Source organism: Chiloscyllium punctatum, chromosome 6 (assembly GCF_047496795.1).
Source record: "Chiloscyllium punctatum isolate Juve2018m chromosome 6, sChiPun1.3, whole genome shotgun sequence".
Taxonomy (NCBI): Eukaryota; Metazoa; Chordata; class Chondrichthyes; order Orectolobiformes; family Hemiscylliidae; genus Chiloscyllium; species Chiloscyllium punctatum.
The window spans coordinates 71,998,132-72,018,874 of NC_092744.1; the positions used below are offsets into that span (position 1 = coordinate 71,998,132).

Genomic DNA, 20,743 nt, shown 5'->3' on the forward strand with positions numbered 1-20,743 from the left:
CACCAAACAGCGGTATCACAATTGATCCTTACACCACATACGGCACACTCTGAACTGGCTTCAGCTCCAAAGTTTTTTCGAAGCTTCATGGCTACACAGCCTAAGGGAAGCTCTTCTTATGTGGATCAACTTCCCAACATATGAATTCTGCTTCCTCTCAGGTGTACAGGTAGGGGACAAAAAAAAGGAGCACCACCCAGTGATACTCACATGAAAGTAGGGATTGGAGGTCAGTCAACTTTCAACCTGGGATTCCTCCTCTGACAGCCCACTTTCCCCTTCTCCCTCTCCCACACTCTGATCCCTTGACTTTCTGTCTCACTCCTTCCCCGTCCTCTCACACGATTTTACTTTGCCCCCTATAATGTCAACAGAACAATCTGTGGGGCTTTCTGTGAGAAAAACTTCCACCAGCACCATTACTCTCACCAGCAACTATTTCACACTGAAATGAAAGTAGTCAAGATTTTTCTCTCCAAGTGATACTTGGATGCAATTCGGTAAAAGGAATTTAAGAAAGCAATGAAACAAAATTTGGCGGAAGAGGCCTGACAGCCTCACTATCATTCCTCTCTCACTGTAATGTGGAGAAGCCGGTGTTGGACTGGGGTGGACAAAGTTAAAAACCACACAACACCAGGTTATAGTCCAACAGATTTATTTGGAAGCACAAGCTTTCAGAGTGCTGCTCCTTCATCAGGTAGCTGTGGAGTAGGATTATAGGACACAGAATTTATAGCAAAAGATCATAGCGTCAAACACTGATATATTGAACAAACCTAGATTGCTGTTAAGCCTTTCATCTTTTAGAATGGGTTGCAGCTTTTGATTCATTAATATGTAAATCTGTCACTGTCCTTGCGTAACCCTGTTACATTTATGAGGAAACCCTGTAAATTTGTCCACCATGATGGTGGGCTGTGTGTTAACTCAAACACACAACAAAAGTCATGCGACTTTTTCCATGTATAATGTCATCAGGAGGATCTGGGTCTCGACAGAAAAGCATTTGGTCTTACAATGTGCCATGCCTTCCGTGTGCATGACTACCCCATCAAATATTAATCTTCTTTACATCCTGGGTTTACTCAGGCCCCCAGGAGTGAAAGGGCACAATTTTCATCTTGTATCCCATAATGCCTCAGGGTTGATGACTGACCTGTACTGGTGTTACTTCTGCACCCCCTAAACCGTAAAATAGGATAGGAAAACATAAAGACAACCTTGTAACTCAAGTGTGGGCGAGCAGAGAACGGGTTGTTTTGCAAGAGAGAGAATGCAAGAAAATATCTCACAATTTGTCCAATTTGCTGAGATTAGCCGACCATGGAGCAGACAGTGAGAAAATATAAATTTATGTCATCTCCCAAGTCCCCCTCCAAAACAGCAGCTTCCTGGGCCACAGGGGGATAGGAATCACGCCAGAAAACTAGGCTGCACAGTCATCTATTATTCCATCTCTCCATTTATGTAAGGGAAGTCTCCCGTGAACATACATTTCCTGCGGTGCTCCTGTCAGCCCACAGAATGCTCACTATTGTATTTCCATAAATTTGCAACAACAAAAAAATTACCTCTGCTGGTGCCTTCGCCTCTGAACAGTGGAGGCTTTTAAGACAAGCAGCAAATGTGTAAACACCCTTTAAGGACTGGAACAATTGACTCTCTTCACAAGTTAGTGGACTGTGCAGAAATAAGATTTGATGGGACTGGGTGGGGTGGAAGAGGGCAGAGTGGAGGAAACGGTGTTCTTCCTATGTGTCACATGCCCAGTGACAGAGGAGAAGAGGTTTTTCCTTTGTTTCTGTGTGTCGCTTATAGCCAAGGTCCTCCTAAAAATGTGCCAGGATGCATCTGCACTGGCTTACTTGGAAAGATCAATAAGCAGATTAATCTGTGCACAGGAAATTGGTCTATAAAACACAACTGCAGAAGCTGTGGCATGAACTTCGATTGGAAGCGATGATATTGCAGCCTTGTCATCACTGGTGAAACAGGTTCACCAAAGTATCACCTTCGAGGTAAACCACAGAATTTCCAACATTCTGGAAGATGGATGGCTCAAAGTGCTTTCTTGTTGCAATGGTTCAACTGTAATTAATCAATTAAAAAAATCACCAAAACATATTGTGCTCAGGAAGGGAGAGAGAATGTCCAATGCAGCGCTATGCATCTTAGTTCTTTTCCAATGTTGCCAGTCCATTTATCTGGTTCCTTCCTCTTCACTTTGGGTCAGCTCTTTTGGCAGCCAGCATCAATATGAAGCACCATCCAGGAAACAGAAGCAAAGATCAGATAAATCCCACTCCAACTCCAACCCAACCAACTTCAACGGCAGGAAGGTGCAAAGGTGTTGTCTCTATGTCTTAAACTGCCAGTCATTAATTCCATGCTAATCTGACCACAACCAATGGTATCCGACAAACACAACTATCTTATTTTGTACCAGGTATGAAGTCAGCCAGTGGAGTTTTGTGTCTGGTTCCAGCTGATTCCATGTTATTAGGGCTCCAAATGATATACTTAATCAAATGCTGATATCACATCAACTCCAGTTTGCCACGATTTCTGCAAACCATTTGCTCTCATGATAGACCAAAAAAATTTTTATCTCTGCCTTCAACAGCCATAATGATCAATCCACAACCTCTAGGGATCAGCCTTCTAATGATTCACAGTCCACAATGTGAATAAATTTCTCCTGAACTCAGTTCATATATATTGACACCTTATTTTGAAACTGTCTCTCCATGGTCTAGTTTCACTGGTCTGAAGAAATAATCCCTCAGTGCCTATCATGTCAAGCCCCTTTATGGCTTTGAATGTTTCAGTGAGATGGCTGACATTTATTCTGGTGATTCTCCATTCCATTTACGTTTGTAAAAGCTCTTAGTGGGTTATTACATTACATTTACAAACCTGACTCTCTAATTCTACTTTTTCCCTTTGGCATACTTTGTTTCAGGAAGTTTCTATGTCATACTTTCGGCCTTCTCAATACACTGTAACCTTCCCAGGTTGAAAGGTTTGGATCCAAGTCATCCTGGATTGTGGAATTTTCCACACTATATAATGATGTCAAAAATGCTTAAACACGGGTGTATGAACCTGAAAACATAACAGATGAAAATATTAATCTGAAGCAATAAACCCTGATCAAAGATTATTTGCAGTAACAAAATGATTTTACATAGCTAAATATTGTACCTTCCATGTTTTTATACCCAGAGTGCTGCTGTAAATTATGCTCATATAAAGGAAATGCTTGAGTCTGCTCAAAGAGATTTCTGGACAACTGGCATTTCCAAACAATTGATTCCAGACTGGAGTGATTACAATGAATGTAAGTATTTGATGTTGCAGTAATTAATTTTTCAGTCCCCTTTGCTTATTTCTAAATTTCATAATCCTCAGACTTCTATTCTTCACAACATTACAAATCTTTTATTATCCTTAAATACCCTAATAAGACACGAGTAATTTTTAATGGAAAGCATTTTTTTGCTGAATGCTTTGAATCTTTATGTTCAAAACATTTTCCACTGTTTACTTACCCGTTATTTTTAAATCTCGTGATCTAAGCAATCTTAAGCAGCTCAGCCCATTACACACACAAACACACGGCTTTGTTTACAATACTTGTTTGGGAATAGATTAGAGGAAGTTTCTCTTAAACTTCATATGGAATTTAATTGTACAATTCCTACAGGATCGTTCACGATGAGATTACTCATTAAAGTACTGTATTTCATTGAGACAGGTTTAATGATCTAGGCCTTCAAGGCACAATTTGAAACTTGCAGCTGATGTGAAACTTGGGATCATGGTAAACCCTTCAGGAGGAAAGTGCAGACTTCAAAGTGCCAACAACAACGATGGACAAACAAGTGGCAGATAAAGTTTAATGAGGGGGAAATGTGATGTGATTCATTTTGATAGGAAGTACATGGAGTAACAACATAAAATAAAAGGCTCACTTCTAAATGGGATTCAGGAGCAAAGGAACTTTGGTGCATATGTGCACAAGATATTAAAGATGCACCATCTTGAGCAAAAGGTGCATAAAAATATATAGCATCCTAGGTTTATTATTAGGTGCATAGAAAATTAGGTTTATTATTAGGTGCAAGTGAAAGAAAATTAAAACTTATTGAAGTTGTACAGGAGATGAGTTTGGCCTGACCTGAAGTACAGAGTCCAGTTCTGGACACTACAATTTTGGAAAGGGGAGGGAGTTCAGAAACAGATTATTAAGAAAGATTCCAAGGATCTGGAACTCCTGTTACGAAGGCAGATTGCAAATGTTGGGCTGTTTCCTGTGTAGAAGAGAAAGCTGAAGAGATTTTATAGAAGCATTCAAATTTATGAAGGATGTGGACAGAGTGGATAAGGAGAAACTGTTTCTATTCGTGAAAGGGTCAAGAACAGGAGAGCACAGATTTAAAATAATTCACAAAAAAAATGACATGGGGAGGAAAAACTTTTTTCACACAGTGAGTGGTTAAGGTCACTGCCTTAAAAGTGTTGTGGAGCTAAGTTCAATCAAGGTATTTGAAAGGGAACTAAGTTATTCCCTGAAAAGGAAGAATTTGTAGGGTTACTGGAAAAAAACAGAAGAATGGCACTGTGTGAATTAGTCAGAGAGCCAGAGCAATACGGTGAGCATGAGCATCTACTTCTGTGCTACAACAATTCTGTGATTGTACAAGGCGATATTCTAATAGAGGATTAAATGTCTTTATTCCTACTTGGTTAATGACATTTTGATTCAGAGTGGTGTTTCTTGGTTTATAGCATTGTCAAGTAATATTTATCGTGCCTTTACAGTTGATTGATAACAGGCTAGATTGGATTGGTCCATTGCTGTTAATGCCAGTGTTGGAGCTGTACTGGAACAGCTTAGATGGATGTACAGCTTGTTCTGAAACCTAAATCTTTCAGCACGACAGCCAGTGCCCAAAACCTTTGCTGTGTCTATTTCACTCAACTATTTCTTAATATTGCATGGATAAAACTAATTGACTTAAAAGATGCCTTTTGTGAAGTTAAGAAGGCAGCAGAGCTAGATCATCCACTTGGCATTTCTGAGTCAGGTTTGTCACAACAGCTTCAGTGTTGATTTTTTTGAACTCATCTGCTGCCTTTCCCATCTCTGAGGATGAAGATAATCATGGAATCTCTTCTGACTGTTAGATGTTTAATTGTCTGTAACCACAAATGACTGATCTGCTCTATGACCTGCTCTCAATCTAGCGTGTCCACTTTTTAGCATGCATTGTACTCTGTTGGAACGACACTGGGATGGGACCTCATTTTTAAGTATGTCCAAAGCTGCAAGAGATATGCTGTCCTGCACCCTTCACTGAAGCAGAGCTGATCCCCTGGCTTGATGGCCATGGTGCAGTGAAGGATGTGCCAGATCATGAGGTTAAAGGAACATTTAAAACAATTCTGTTGTATCCGACAGCCCAGATTCCCATGCAGATGCTTAGTTTTAAGCTCTTGGGCCTGTTCTGAATTTATCGTATTGGTAGTTAAGAAACCTTGATGGAGGGTGTCCTCAGTTTGAAGATTGCACTTTTGCTTTTACAACGACTGTACCACAGTCACGAGCATGGTCACAATCATGTACCAATACAGGTATGTTGGTGAGGACAAGGTTTTGGCCATTTATTGGATCCCTCACCATCTGCCTTGGGTCAAATGTAATTACTGGGTCCTTTTACTTGACCAGATCAGTCAGTCGTAGTGATATCAATGCAGCAGTCAGTGATGCACACTGAAATCGCCATACAGTGTTCACTCTGTGCCCTTGTTATGCTCAGTGTTTCTTCCGACTGGATTTCAACATGACGATTGGTGAAGGAAAGCGGAAAGTGGCAATCCGCAGGGGATTTTCATGTTCCATGATGACATGACACTTCATGCTGACTATAATCAATATTGAGGGTTCTTGAGCTACCCATTCCATTCCCACTGTTCCCCTAGCAACGGCCTGTGATCCTACTCCTCTGTTACTCAAGTAACACACACAGATCCCACATGCAATCTATTTGCTCAGCAATGGCCACCCCATGCTGTTGCCTATCAATGACCAGTGGTCCCACTCCCTCACTTTTCCCCTCGTAACGGCCAGTAGTCCAACACGACTCAGTTTGCCAAACAATGGCCTGAAAACTCACTCCCACCCTGGTCCCCTTGTAGCAGTCTCTGTCTCAACGCCCACGTTGCTCCCCCAGCAATGATGTGCTGCACCATGTCCAGATTGTTCCTTTAATGTTAGGCTTTGGCCACCACCTCTGTTCGGCTGCCTGTTTATACGACAGGACAGATGGTGATGGAGAAGTCCTGGATGTTAGCAGAAAGGTATGCTTCAGAGTCTATGATTACATCAGACTGTTGTCTAAACAGTCTGTAGGACAACTCAGACACTTTTGATACAAGTTCCCAAATGTTTAAGAAACACCTAGCAAGGTTGACTGGTTGTCAATTCCAACAGCAAGATTGTCAATTCCAACAGGGTTCATCTAGTTTCATCTTTCGTAGACTTTATTGAAGAAATTTAATATAACTGAGTGGCTTGTTAGAATATTCCTGAGACAACCATTTGGCTGTAAATCTGAATGAAACAGGAAATGATAGCAGATTTGCTTCCTAAGGAATAGTAATAAGCCGGTTTTGTTTTGAAAAACAGTCTGGCACTTTCCTGCTCACAATTACTGATACCAACTCTTTATTTCATCTTTACTTAAAATGAATGCAAATTTCCCAGTTTGAACTCACACTTTATAATCATTAATCCACACCCCAGGATTACAAATCCAGTATCCGGGTGACAATGCTACTTCACCCGTAGATTGGCCAAATTTATTTCTGACAGCAAACCCAATGTCATGAAAGGCATGGGACTTTCCTCCCTTAACCTGACCTCCTTTCAGCACATCCGAAAGTGACCTTTGGATTTCTCTCTTCCTTCGCCCCTTCAGATAATTGCTGACTGCTACATTGTTGAGATTCTTTTCACCGCAACTTAAAACACCCCCATACAACATATTCTGGGAAAAAGAAAATTCTATGTCTCGATTCTGAGGCCACACAAAACAGCTCAAGCAAGAACTCAATCTCTTATTCAAACTCACCATTTCTCAGCAGACAACCATGCATCACCTCCCTCTGCAATCCCCTCATCCTCCAATCAACACAAGCTTGACATCACCTAAGCGTCGCTTTGTCCAGGCCCCTGTCTTTTTTTTGACTGTGGTTACATCCTGCAATCTACAGGCGCTGACCTTGGTTTCTCAAATTGAAATAAAACTCATCTTTTCAAGCCTGTGACCTTGGTGCCTTGCTCATGCAACACTTCACACACAAAGAACAACTTGTTGATGCTTTGCCCATTCAGTAGCTTCGCATTAGAATGCCAATCTCCTCCCCCAGTCCTTCAGATGTATTAAACTGAGAGTGTGCAGAATCTTCACAACAGCAATTTCTTGCAGAGGTTTTTAAGATGCATGAGTGTTGTTTGGAAATTTAGGAAATCCATCAGATATGACTAAAATGTACAGCGTTCTGACTTTCAGCATGACCTCACCTCACTATTAAATCACCCTCTACACAGATTGTACATATTTTTATGATATTGCCAAGCAATGGGGGCAGCTGTGGCCCAAGTCAGCAGGGCACTATATTTTATATTAGGTTAAGACAGATTTTGCAGGGCTGTTTAACTTCAACTCCTTTCTGCAAGCTCAGTACCGTCATTATTTTTGGCCCGAGCTCTGAATTATAGCAATTGTAATCTAATATTGCCAGGTCTTCACAGTAATTAAAGGGCAAAGTCCCTCTCTCTCTCTGCACTTCCTCTCAGTCCCCAATGACTCTCCCAGCCTAAAATTAAGTTTGCAAGCTGTAAGTGCATAGCAAATGTTTAACATGCACATTCAGTTGGCAATTAGGAAAGCAAGTGCAATGTGAGCATTCATTTCAAGAGGGCTAGAATACAAAAGCAGGAATGTACTGCTGAGGCTGTATAAGGCTCTGATCAGACCGCATTTGGCCTATTGAGAGCAGTTTTGGGGCCCTGCATCTCAGAAATAATGTGGCTGGTGTTGGAGGGGCCTAGAGGAGGTTTACAAGAATGATCCCATGGACCAAGGATTGTTATATGATGAGCAGTTGAAGACTGTGAACCTGTACTTGAGTTTGTAAAGCTGAGGGGGAGAATCTGTTTAAAACTTACAGAATACAGGCAGGCCTTGATAGAACGGATGAGAAGAATGTGTGTCCACGAGTGTGACAGACTAGGACTCAAGGGCACAGCTTCAAAGTAAAGGAACAACCCTACAGAACGGATATGAGGAGGAATTTCTTCAGGTAGAGGGTGATTAATCTTTGGAACTCATTGCCGCAGAAGGCTGTGGAGATCTAGCCATTCAGTGCATTTAGGACAGAGATAGATGGGTTCTTAACTAGTATGGGGACGAAGGGTTATGGGGAGAAGGCAGGAGAATGGAGTTGAGAAACATATCACCCTTGGCCCAAGTAATGGAGCTGACTCAATGGGCCAAATGGCTTAATTCTGCTCCCTTATCTTACGGTCTTGTACTCAAACCACAATTACAAATATGAGTGGGCCTGTTAGCCTTTGGGTGAACCAATATTAAGATGGGAAAAAAGGTTTCCACCATAAACCAGTATCCATATCGAATACTTTTAGCTTCAATGGTGGTCAGATATGCAAATTAAAGGACCTGCATTCATCCAGCACCTTTCATGGCCTCAAGATATTCCCAAAATGCTTTACAGCTGGTCAAGTATTTTTAAAGTGCAGTCACTGTTGTAATGTAGGAAGCACAGCAACCAAGTTGAGCACAGCAAGTTCCCTCAACCAGCAAAGCAATATTGCTCAGAAATTGAGCCCTGACATGTTGATTAAGGGGGGACATGTTGTTGAGGACACAAGGAATAACTTCCCAGTTCTTCTTTACAATCGTGTCACAAGATCTTATGTTCTCCTGAAGGGGAAGATGGGATATTGGTTTAACAGATCACCCGAGGGGCACCACATCTGACACTGCAGTACCAAGACTACAATCATGCTGCTGTTTCAAGGGTTACACACTGGATTTGAAAAAGGCACCATTTTCCCAGAAAAAAGTATTGGAGCTACAGAAAAGCCACCTTTAATGAAGGGCATCATGTGGGGATGTGGTGACAGTTACCTGCAATGCTTCTTTGCACATTTACCAGCAAACAGAAAAAAAAACTTCACTTTTTTCATGAAGGCAAAGCTATGGATTTCACTACTCTGAATTTATCAAGCTACTGTATAAAGGGTTTCATAAAACAATCTAACTCTCCGTTCATGAAAGTTGAAGTGCAGAGCATTGGGTGGGAAGAAGTATTTCTTCTACTGTAAATACAAAATAAGTTTGAGCAAAACAAATGTGATTTCAGACGGTCCCTTACATGACAGCGAGCTGCTCCACAAGACTTTACAGGGTAATGAAGTCCATTTGAAATGTTGTCACTTTCACTACATAGAGTATTATGGAGTATGGTCAGTATCAATAGAATACTTCAAAGCTCATTAGAACCTTGGTGCTCCCCAAGCACTATTTTTAAGGGAAATAAAGGATATTTACTATTGCTCCAAAACTCTGTGCTGCTTTGTACAGTAAACATGGAGCGATTATTACAGCAAGTATATCTGCATATAAGTAACCCTGTCTTCAGGCAGATTACAAGACGACAATGAACTGGCCTTCAGCTCGACACAGCAGTATGAGGTAATGTCCATCTCACTGCAAAAGGCAGCCTACTTGTTGTTGTTACAAATTGCCATTTATTCCCAGCCTCTTTAAATATTACAGAATACACCACATCAGCACATTGAGTGGCAACTTGACAGAAGTGTCGACAAAATATGGGAAAATGGCTACACTTTAACACAAGTACACTGTACAATCCCCATAAAATAAAGTCCGTCAGCACTAAAGTGACTGTTAGTGACTGCCATTTAGCACGTTTTGACCACATTACCCACTTAGCAAAGAGGTAAACATACAGATAAAACCTTACAAATAAACTGCAAGCTTTATAGGAAGATGTTTCCACGTAAAAGGCAAATTGGCTGCAACTGATGATGAATAGTATGACAGAAACTTTTAGAAAAGAACCATCAGAAAATATAACCAACGGGAAGAAATAGAATCAGCAGAATATGTAATTTTGCAGAAGTTCATGTTTGTAGACTCTACGCAGCTGGTTATTTTTTGTGAGGTGAGGGTGAGCATGCAGGGCACATGGATGCCCAAAGGGTACAGGAAGTACATGGATAAAAGCCTGGTAACAGCTAATAAACCACATATTTTATCTCCTGTTAAGAACAGCCACAATTCATTCAGCTTGGAGGGAGCTTGCAAATGATCATGGCTGTCCTCCAGTCCTGGAAGCAGACATGTTGAGAGCCTCACCCGCAAGCAATCTGCCTCTAAAGCATGCAGCACAGGATCCTGGAACCTTCAACTGCACCACATCGTCCTGCACTCACAACACAGACACGGGGAGCTGAAAAGGAGCATGTCCTTCAGCAGCAGGTATGTTTGAGAGTCCGCAAATGCTTGTTTACTGCTGTTGTCTGTTAACAGCACATCTGAAAGCCAGCCAAGGAAATGTGCAGTGGCATCCTCGAGAGTGAGATCCAGGCAATTCTGTACAAATTGCACCCAAACATTTCACAAGCTGACCTAAAGGGCTGCGTTCACTTCACTGAAGTTTCAATTTGAGAAGCTTCACCAATAGGTTGGAGAATTTGAGCCACATGCGAAGGCTTGACATAACCTGGGTTAAGAGTAGGTATAGTACTGAGGGAAATACTGCCTTTCTGTAGCTGATATCCATCCAACCAGATGTGGAGCTTACGTTTTATGGAATCTTGCTGTTTGCCCCACATGTGGACAACACAGTAATCCACAAAGACCATGAAATCTGGGTGGACCTGTGCTACCCTTATCTTAACATCATTACAGACATTACTGATTCTGAATGGCAGTGGCTCTCAAACTTAAATGGTCACATGCTTTGAGGTTCACATCCTGCCAAGTTGCTTTACAGGAAGCAACCTTCTCCTTAAAATCCTTTACCGTTAACAGATTCAACATCCTGCAAATGAATTCTAAGTGGATATTCATATGGTGTCAAACCAGAGACAACCTGTTCTGGCAGACAAATTGGTCAGCAGGGCTGGACGGTCCCAAAGCTCCTCACCACATTATGGGAAAGTGAAGTGTGCCCAGTCCAATACATTTCTCCATCCTAAAAAGGGCAATTTATTAGTGAAGTGATTTGAAAGGACTTGGCACACAACACCACAGCATAGATGCCAGTATCGCTCCACTTAATGTGAGAGACATTCTGAAGATGTACTTAGACTGACGTGAGATCTAACCTTGTTCCAGTGGTTTCTAAAAACACAATTCACGCAAGCAAAAACTTAAAAAATATTACCAGACTGGCAGCCTGAGCGAGCCACAAGATACAGCTCTTCCCAGCAATCCCTCTTGGTGAGTTCAGGCAGCTTCATATTTGGCTCACAGCCAGCACTCAAGACACAGGAATTACAACAGGAGAAAAAGACCACGGTCTATTTACTTCACCTTCTCCCATCCTGGTAGTCACATGATACAACGATAATGGAATGGTTGACTAATCGCAGCAATCAATCTTCAGCAATTAGTCTACAACAGATCCAGACATGAGGCAAGGAGAAACCCCAGTGATGGAGGAGCTCTGGGATCCATAAGCCCCAAAGTCCAGTGTTCCTTCCAGGCACTTAGCACACATTCATGTCTCAAGATCTGCATTTCTGGGAACTCGTGGCATCAATGCGGGCCTTCTGCAATGTACAAGCAGCTTTAATTCATCCCCTCAAATTGCTCTCTTCAATACCACCAGTGACAGACCCACAGCCACAACTGCTTCACTTTTCTGTTTCGACAGCTCAAATTGTCCTGCGCAGGCACAGCCTGTGATTAAAACTGCAAAGTCAATCACACTGCTGAATGTTTTTACCTTCACAGTTCAAGTCAACAGATGATGAAAAGAAATCGACAATATTGCATTTCTTTGAAATGTTACCTGCAGCAGTGAAATTGTATCAGAATAAAACCAGATGAGAAAAGAAACTGGAAGTGCACAGAATATAACAAAACATTTATTGAAAATGACAAAAGGAAAGGCTGTTCAAAGGAAGCTACATTGTTGGGGCTCCAGTCACTTGTCAATCTCGTGTGCAAGGCTTGGGCAGCTGATGAACGGGTGTGCGTCACCATGGACGCCAGCTAACACACACAGTTTTTTTTAACTAACAGGTTGAAATTCCAGGATCTGCTGATGTTAACTGTTCAATGCAGCGAGGAAGCAATGCAGTTAGTGGTCTGTTGAGCTGTGTCATGAAAATATACAGTAAAGCTGCAAGTGGGAGTCAATGTCACATGACTGAGAAATGGCACAATGAAGTCATTATTCCCAAGTGAACTAAAAACTACATTTGCGCAACTGTGGGAATAACTGTGGGAATTGTGTACAGCATCACTCTCCTGGTTTATGATGTCAGCAAAATAAAGGTAATCTCTTTTGCAGGGGTACTCCCACTCCAATCCCCACAGGAAAATATCACCTTCCAAACAAGATTCATGTGTAATGGTTCCAGAGCTCTATCAAAAAGAGCTCACTCAGCATAAAAATCCAGTTGCTGAACCCTAATCATTATTGTGTGTAAGATATATAATGTGGCAGCAAGAATCCACGGAACCACAGTAAGATTCCACTCAATGTTACCGTCAGCTTTTCCTCTTAAAATCATAAATGCTTTCCTGGATTATCCATTTGCTGCACTATCAAAAGGTGACATCAGCTGTAAGATGACAAATCGAGGCCACACTTGCTCTCATGGGTGGACATAAAAGATCCCTGAATGTATTCAAAGATAATCAGGGAGTTTACCACAGGACTCTGGCCAATATTTATTTCTCAGCTTGACCTGTTCATAAAACAAATTTGATTTGCTGCTTTGGGGGGAGCTTCCTCTGCTTGAATTGGCTGCTGTGTTTCCCAAATTGAAACAGAAGCTATTTTTCAGAAGCATCTCACTGGCTGTAAAGCATTTTGAGTGCTTTTGGATCCACGGTCATGAAAGACACTGAATAAATGCAAGTCTTTTCAAATCCTCTACTATTGTATGAAATTTCCGTTACATTAGATCCATCAATAAAACTTACAGCAATGACAGTTATAGGCCTCTATAAAATTGCCTTGGGTCTTAGAAGGACAGGGGCACAAAGACAAGTGACAAAGGACACTATTTGAGTCCACTATGCATCAGGTAAAAACAAGGACTTCAATGACCACTGATACTGCAATAAACAGTTGCCACACGTCATCACTAAGCAATGCATAACACAACACAATTGATTTTAGCAACCCAAGCGGGGCTGTATCACTGTATCATTTGTGGGACAAGTCTTAATAAGCTATGTCTTGTTAACAAAACTCTAAACTACTATTTCATGCCATTGTGCCAATGTTCAAACTGAAATGAACTTGGAGAGAAGTTAAAGATCAGCTTGCAGCTAAGTTCAGACATTTCAGCTTGAAGCTTTAGGAAGCGCCTGGGTAATAGTGACCATATATGTTAAAATCCGCAGCATTCCGAACACTGGTTTCAATCTGCAGAATTGACTAGAATTCTGAAATCATACAATCCAGTAGCTTTTCTTTTTGTTTTTTTTTAAATGGATCAATTAGTGGCCTCTTCCTCAACATATGAAGGGGCTGTTATTCACGACAATCAGGGGTCATCAGGCTGGAGGATTAACTGTCCCAATTCTGTTCCATGGATTTCTGGAATTTTGTTTTAATCGATACCATGTGAACAGCATTCCACAATTCCACCTATTTGTTGATGGAAGCTAAAGTCGGTGGTCTTGCTCACAAAGTTTTTTTTACACACCAGTTATTTTGTTTCAAGGCTGTATCTCAGATAATTATTAAAAATAAAACACAAAATATTCAAACTGAGAGGAGGAAGAAGAGAAACATTTTCTTTGACATTGTATCTTTAAATTGCCTAGGATATGCCAGTACATTTTTAATAACAGTCAATGAAGTGAAGTCTTTTTCCAAAGTAGCTATGCTTGCAATGTAGGAAATGCAGTCAATAATTTGAGGAAGGCAAAGTCCCAGAAACAACATTGAAATAAGAATGACCTGAAAAACCTGATTATTTAGTGATGCTAATAAAGGACTCTGGGAAGAATTCTTCCAATACTCTGGAAACAATATGCAGTGGGAGATGGGAGAAACTTAACTTTCACTTAATATTTAAGTTGAAACTGAACTCCTGAAATGTAACTGGCAAAGCAACACTTGACTCCAAATATTTAGTATTAACTCACCCCTTCCAAGTTTTACTATCCTGCAATCCACATCTTGTTTGAACCTCACTGATGATCCTATTCAGAGCACCAAGATTATAGTTATTTGTTCGGTTACGCCTTCTGCCTTTCTGTTATCCCAAAGATGTCCAGACAAGGTTACAATTTAACTAATTCATTGTGAAAGGAGAGGAGTGGGGGAGGGGGCAAGAGGAGGGAGTTGGAAGAAAGTGGGTTATAGTATTTTTTCCCAATAATCTGTGGCCAATTGCAGGCAGATTTCTTTTCAATACAAACAAGCTGGTGACCTCAATGCACTTGGACAGATTTCAGAGTGGGGCTGCCTATAAGCTGATTACTGGACTGCATTTAAATTATGTTATCACAAACTTACTGCATGTAATCTATTTTCCAACTGGCAGACTCAAAAGATAAATCTGTTTACTCAGGGACTCTGTTGCTTTTAAATAAAACAAGCATTTTAACCGGCTAAATCCGAAAGGTAATGGACCAATATTTGCCAGCCATTAGCAAACTTGTACACAGCCGTGGATCTGTGCAATATTCAAGGTTACTGGCTTTCAATCTTTGAACTGTCATTCCCCAGTCAATAGCCATATTTAAAAATGTACTCTTAATTGTTTCTTTACATGTTCCAACATTCACTCCAGTCATATCCTTGAATATTCCAGTCATTCTACTGCAAAGCCCATGAGAGAAACTCCTGTTTCGAGGTATGTTGAGGGCCAAACAACTTTAAAAAGCCAAAAGGCTGTATCGAAATCAGAAACAAAAACAGAAATTGGAGAAGCATCACTGAACCCAAAACTTTAACGCTGGTTTTGTTCCACAGATGCTACCAGACCTGCTGAGTCTTCCCAGCAATTTCTGCTTTTGCTTGCAATTTTAACTAATCCTGCCAGCAGTGGCATCTCATAAAATCAGGCAAAATGGTGGGGTTTGCACTTGGTTGACATTTGATTATACTCTCCACTGAAATAGATGGTCATCAAAATGAGTTTTGGGTAAGTCGCATGGATCCCTGCTTGGCAAATAAGGATAGAATTCCCACTTTGAGCCCAATGAAAGATGCAATGAAACACAAATATTATTTAAAACTTCATAAACCTTTAGATTTTGTGGGCCTCATGAGATTTCCTTTCATTTAAGACTCTCTTTTCTGGGCTTGAAAATGCTGTCACTGTAGTCTTCCCTCACATCTCATCTCCCCAGTGTAACATAAAAAAATGAAAGTCACACAAGCAATCATCATATTTTTGTTTTGACTCCCTGTTGCTTTGGATAAAGGCCAGCCACCAGCTTTCCTCACTCCTAACAGAACTTCTGTTCAATCTGTTTGTGCGTCTCTCCCATCGCCCTTCACAGCTCCTCTGCTGAACTCCTATTTCTGCCATGTTTGGCTGACCCTCTCACTCTGCTTTAGAATGAGCCAGGGCTGGAGGGAGCTCTATTTCTTATTAAGATGGAACTCTGACCATTCACTATTAAATATATCAATTGGGATTAATTATGTAAATGAATTATAGTGAATGGATGGTTACTTGAGTATACATGAACAAGTAATTTTTGACACAGAAGTCGAATCAGATAATATATACCTGAGTGTTTCACTCTGGAATTAATTCTATTCGACATAAATACTGACTCTGATGTCTTATTTTATCAACTGGCTAATGGGGCTCTTAGGGTCACTGTCAAACTCTCTTTAAATAAGAGTGGTTTGCAATTTTATTTACTCTAACAAGGACAACTTGCACTGAATGCCTTTAGCCTGGGAAAATTGCCCCAGTGTACTCCACTGTTGCATTATCACAAAATGCCGACATCAAGTCATTTACGGAGGCATTCAAGCAGCTGCTCAAAGGTGGGCCTTCTTCAAGGAGGAGAGTGAGGCAGAGGTATATTTTGAAGGGAAGTCCAGCACTTAGGGCCCAGGCCTGAATAGCGGAGCGATGAGAACCCAGGACATACCCGAAGCCAGAATGAGATGAGCACAAAGGCCCTGGAGTGTTATAGGGTGGGAGAAGGTCAGGAGGCAAGCAGCCATGGAGGAAATTGAAAACACAGGATGAGAATTTTAAAAGTGAGGCATTGGAATGAAGATTTATCGCATTATTTCCATCTGGCTCCGGCCCACCACATTCTCTTTCATATGAGGTGATAAAAAAAGGTTACAATTATAAAACACTTGTCAATTAAATTTGGGAAATAATTCGATCAGGAAAGAGATAGCTCCCCTCATGGCTTCACTGGCACACGCACTGCCCTGTGTATGGAGTGAAGCTACAGGGGATTAGAAAAATCCCTGTTGCAGTCCTAAATTAGCGGATCTCAACTGAGGTGGCAGCAAGGAGACGACAGCACCTTCAGAAGAAACTGCTGCAAAAGATGTGAAACTGCTAGGGTTGCAGCTGGCTCAGGAAAGGAGGAGGGTGGCTGTAGCTTCTTCCACCTGGAAAGCGGCTGTTTCTAACCGTTCCTATGTGAAAGAATATCACAGATTTTTTTTATATAGACTAACAGGAAATACACAAACTGCAACAAACATTATCACCGATTTCTAATGAGGCAGAAGGAATGACAGACATTCCCCACTGGCAGAATTTAATGAAATCAAATCTATCGCACTACAGAAATTGTGAAGCACGTTTTCACCAAGTACATGAAGAAAGTAAATTACAACAATCTGCTGAATTGCAGGAATACATAAAGCTCATTGTCACAAAGGTGGTGTAACATAGACACAGGCAAAGTAAAGCCATCAGCATATGATGCGCCTTTCCTCTGCTTTGACTACCTTAGACCAAGACAAAAAGGGAGGAGTTGGCTGTGGAGAGGTGGAGAGAATAGATAATTCAGGGACAGGCAAGTGGGGGTTATTATGCCTGCCTGATGTTGTAGAAACAGAGCTCCTCCGTTAACTTGGGGCTCCTGGTGCTCAGGAACCCATTCGTCTACATTGCACAACAGAATTGTGCATTTGAGCAGACTTGCTGGCTACTGACCTTCTTCCAAATCCCTGGAATTCTCTTTAAAATGCTGACAATGCTCAAAACCCCCGTGTCAGCCTCGAAAGGAGTTTGGTGGGGGCAAGGGCGGCTTGAGCACTTACAGGTAAAATAATGTGAATACACTTTGCCCTCCAGCGATTAACACTTGCAGGTAAATGTGCTGCATTGTTATTCAACTGGGATGGGGAGGGACCAGCCTCCAGAGGTGGGTCTCCAGGACGACAGAGGCAGTAGCTCTATTATTGGCATTGTTGCTGCTGTGGAGACAGCTGCAGTCAGCTCAGGAACAAAAACAAGAAGGGTGCACTGAAGAGGTTTCCCCAATGTAAGGTCTGAGCACCAACCAGTCCTTTGGTTGCCTGCTTTGTTTGGCATCTCAAATCCTGTGCATCAGGATTAAGCAGCAACAGCGTCCTGAATGAGGCATCCCATGTTATTGCTGTGAGTGTTGAGTGACCTGGTGATAGGCACAGCTACTGGTGCAGCATCATGTACCCTCAGTCAGTAGATTGCCCCGGCAAGACAGCAGACATAGAGACAACGCTGCAATCCCGTTACATTTCAATATCAAGTAGGCACACAGCAAAGGAAAGGAAAAATCCACATTATTGTATTACAAAATGGTATTTGTTTTTAAAATAGTCTGTTAAAATGGAAACGCCAGCCCCCTTTGGCAGTGTCAGCAGCACAGGGACACGTTTTGTACAAATCCTTCCATTGGATTTGGGGTTGTATGAAGGAGCTCTGGTTCAGGCTCCCAGATGTGACCAATATCTAACAGACTCTGAACTAGCTGTCTGGGTATGTCACAGCCAATAGATCAACCAATTCCGTCAGATTTCACCGGCTGAGGGAGGCCAGCTCCACACCAATGTATTTAAAAACCAAAGAAAAGTTTGCCTCAAATTTAAAGGCCTTGGATTGCAATCACAACTTTTCACTCACACTCACACACCCGGGGGTGGGGGGGGGAAGAGGGTTCAGTGTCGGGGACCCACTCAGAGCTAAAGATCAGACATTCTGGTGCAAGCAAAGCAGAGAGGAATTAATAAACAAACAAACAAATAAAACTCCGGGTGCAGCTTATGTTAGTGTGTGTGAGAGAGAGAGTATGTATCTGTCTGTGTGAGAGAGAGAATGTGTGTGAGAGAGAGAGTCTTTGTGTGAGAGTGTGTGTGAGAGAGAAAGTATGTGTCTGAGTGCATCTGTGAGTGTTTGTGTGAATGTGTGTGTCTGGGTGTGAATCTGTGTGTGTGTGTGTGTGTCTGTGTGAGTGTGTGTGAGAGTGTGTGTCTGTGTGTGAGAGTGTGTGTCTCTGTGTGTGTGTGAGTGTGTGTGTTTGTGTGAGTGTGTGTGAGAGTGTGTGTCTGTGTGTGAGAGTGTGTGTCTCTGTGTGTGTGTGAGTGTGTGTGTTTGTTTGAGAGTGTGTGTGTGTGTGTGTGTGTCTGTGTGAGAGTGTGTGTGTATATAAAGTCAGAGGCTTGCCTACCTGGGAGTTCTGCTCTTGCTTTCCCTCTTGTTCAGCACTCCGGGCACACAGTTGGTGAGCTCGGTCCAGTCGGCGTGTAAGCCGCAGCTCCAGCCGGTGGAGAACCTCGAGAAGAGCCAGGTCTCCCTGCGGTTCGGTCGGTAACAAGTGCACTTCTTCTGGCCGGCGCGGCACTCGCAGGGCACCTCCAGCTTGACGTTCTGCACCAGGTGCCGGCCGAAGGTGGTGCCGCCGGTTTTCTGGATGTGCAGGAAGACGATCACGTCGTCGCCCTTGATGTCAAAATCCACCGTGCGGTCCAGGTCCAGCGCCGGGAAGTAGTACTTCCTCAGGTAATGGGGGTCGGGCGTCGGGAAGATATCCACCGCCTCCTGGTCGTGTTGGAAACCCCGGGGCGCCGAGATCCTGCAGTTAGTTCCCGGGCACACGTACTGGAAGATGATGATCATGAAAATTGCGGAGCCAGCAATAATCAGAATGAATTTGTTGGTCCTTTCAACCATGTTCCTGACAGTGGGCTTCATGGGTTACCATCTCACTGAGGAGATGCAGGGAGAGGCTGGCTTCTCTCTCTCTCTTCCCCCTCCCCCCCACCCACCCCCCCAAAAAAAGAAAAATAGACACACACACACACAACTTGCTAGCAAATGCTTACACCGCACCTCCAGAGTCCGGCTTTTATTTTCTTTCTCTTCCTCTTGGGCGGAGGGGAATACAGGAGAAAGATTATCAAACTGCACTCTCCCGGCGTGGCCAGGGCTGTGATGCGTTGGTTACAACGTCGCTGAAAGTAACCAGAGTGAAACTGACCTGAGAGGAGGAGGGGAGGGAGCAGAGAGAGAGAGAGAGTGTGTGTGTGTGTGGGGCGGCTCAGTCAGAGCCAGCCCTCAAGACAACGCAGCATCTCTGCCTCCCTCCATGGAGCGCTCTCTCTCTCCCTCTCTTTCTCTCTGTGTGTCTATCTGTCTCTGTGTATGTCTGCAATGGGAGCCCAGCATGCACAGCGACCACACATTCACATCTCCAGCTTCAACCTGATAGGAGAGAGAGAGAAAGAGAGAGAGAGAGAGAGAGAAAGGAACAAGAGAGAGCCAAGAGGGGGAGGAAGCGGTAGCAGGGACCAACACTTAGGTTGCCGACAACGGCCGCTCCGAGCTTGCGGGAAATCTGTAACACACATTCACCTCCACACAGACAGTCTATTCAGACAAAACTCCTGCTAGACCTCCGTCTCTCTCGAACATTGTGTCTTTCTCTTTCTCTCTCACACACACACACACACACACTCAGGGAGGCTGTGAATTAAGTGGAAACCGAAAGAACTGCGGATGCTGTAACTCAGAAATCGCCGGAAAAGCTCAGCAGGTCTGGCAGCATCTGTGGAGAGGGGTCAGAGTGAACGCTTCGGGTAGAGTGACCCTTCCTCACAGAAAATTGCTTTGCTCCTGGTTCTGTAAGTTGCTCCCATCTTGCACCCAGACAGACTTCACACACACACACACACACACACAAACATGTGGTTGGACGTATGTGTTACACAGACAGTGCAGGGCAGACATCATTCCCCCAGACAAAAGCCTCGCAAATAGGTGAGAACCGAAATATATATTCCTGTATACTGAGACTCAGCTAGTAGGACAAGATTTTGACGCACCCTTTGGAAAGTTAAACGATTCGAGTCGAGGCGATTTTTCATGCATTTTGCACACCAAACGCCGAGTACCAACCAGCATAAACTGCAAGGACGGAAATATTGCAACTTTGGAAATCGCTGGGTTAAACATAAA

General features: G+C 42.6%; 1 protein-coding gene across 1 annotated transcript in view; it reads right to left on the reverse strand.

The window, feature by feature from the left end:
* Positions 1-20,007, reverse strand: part of LOC140479071 (heparan-sulfate 6-O-sulfotransferase 1-like) — a 264,763-nt gene extending 244,756 nt beyond the window's left edge. Inside the window, exon 1 of the mRNA XM_072572902.1 lies at positions 18,957-20,007. Within this exon, the coding sequence (XP_072429003.1) occupies positions 18,957-19,480 (524 nt within the window). The 5' untranslated portion in view covers positions 19,481-20,007. The remainder of the gene's footprint in view (positions 1-18,956) is intronic.
* Between the last annotated feature and the right edge of the window lie 736 nt (positions 20,008-20,743).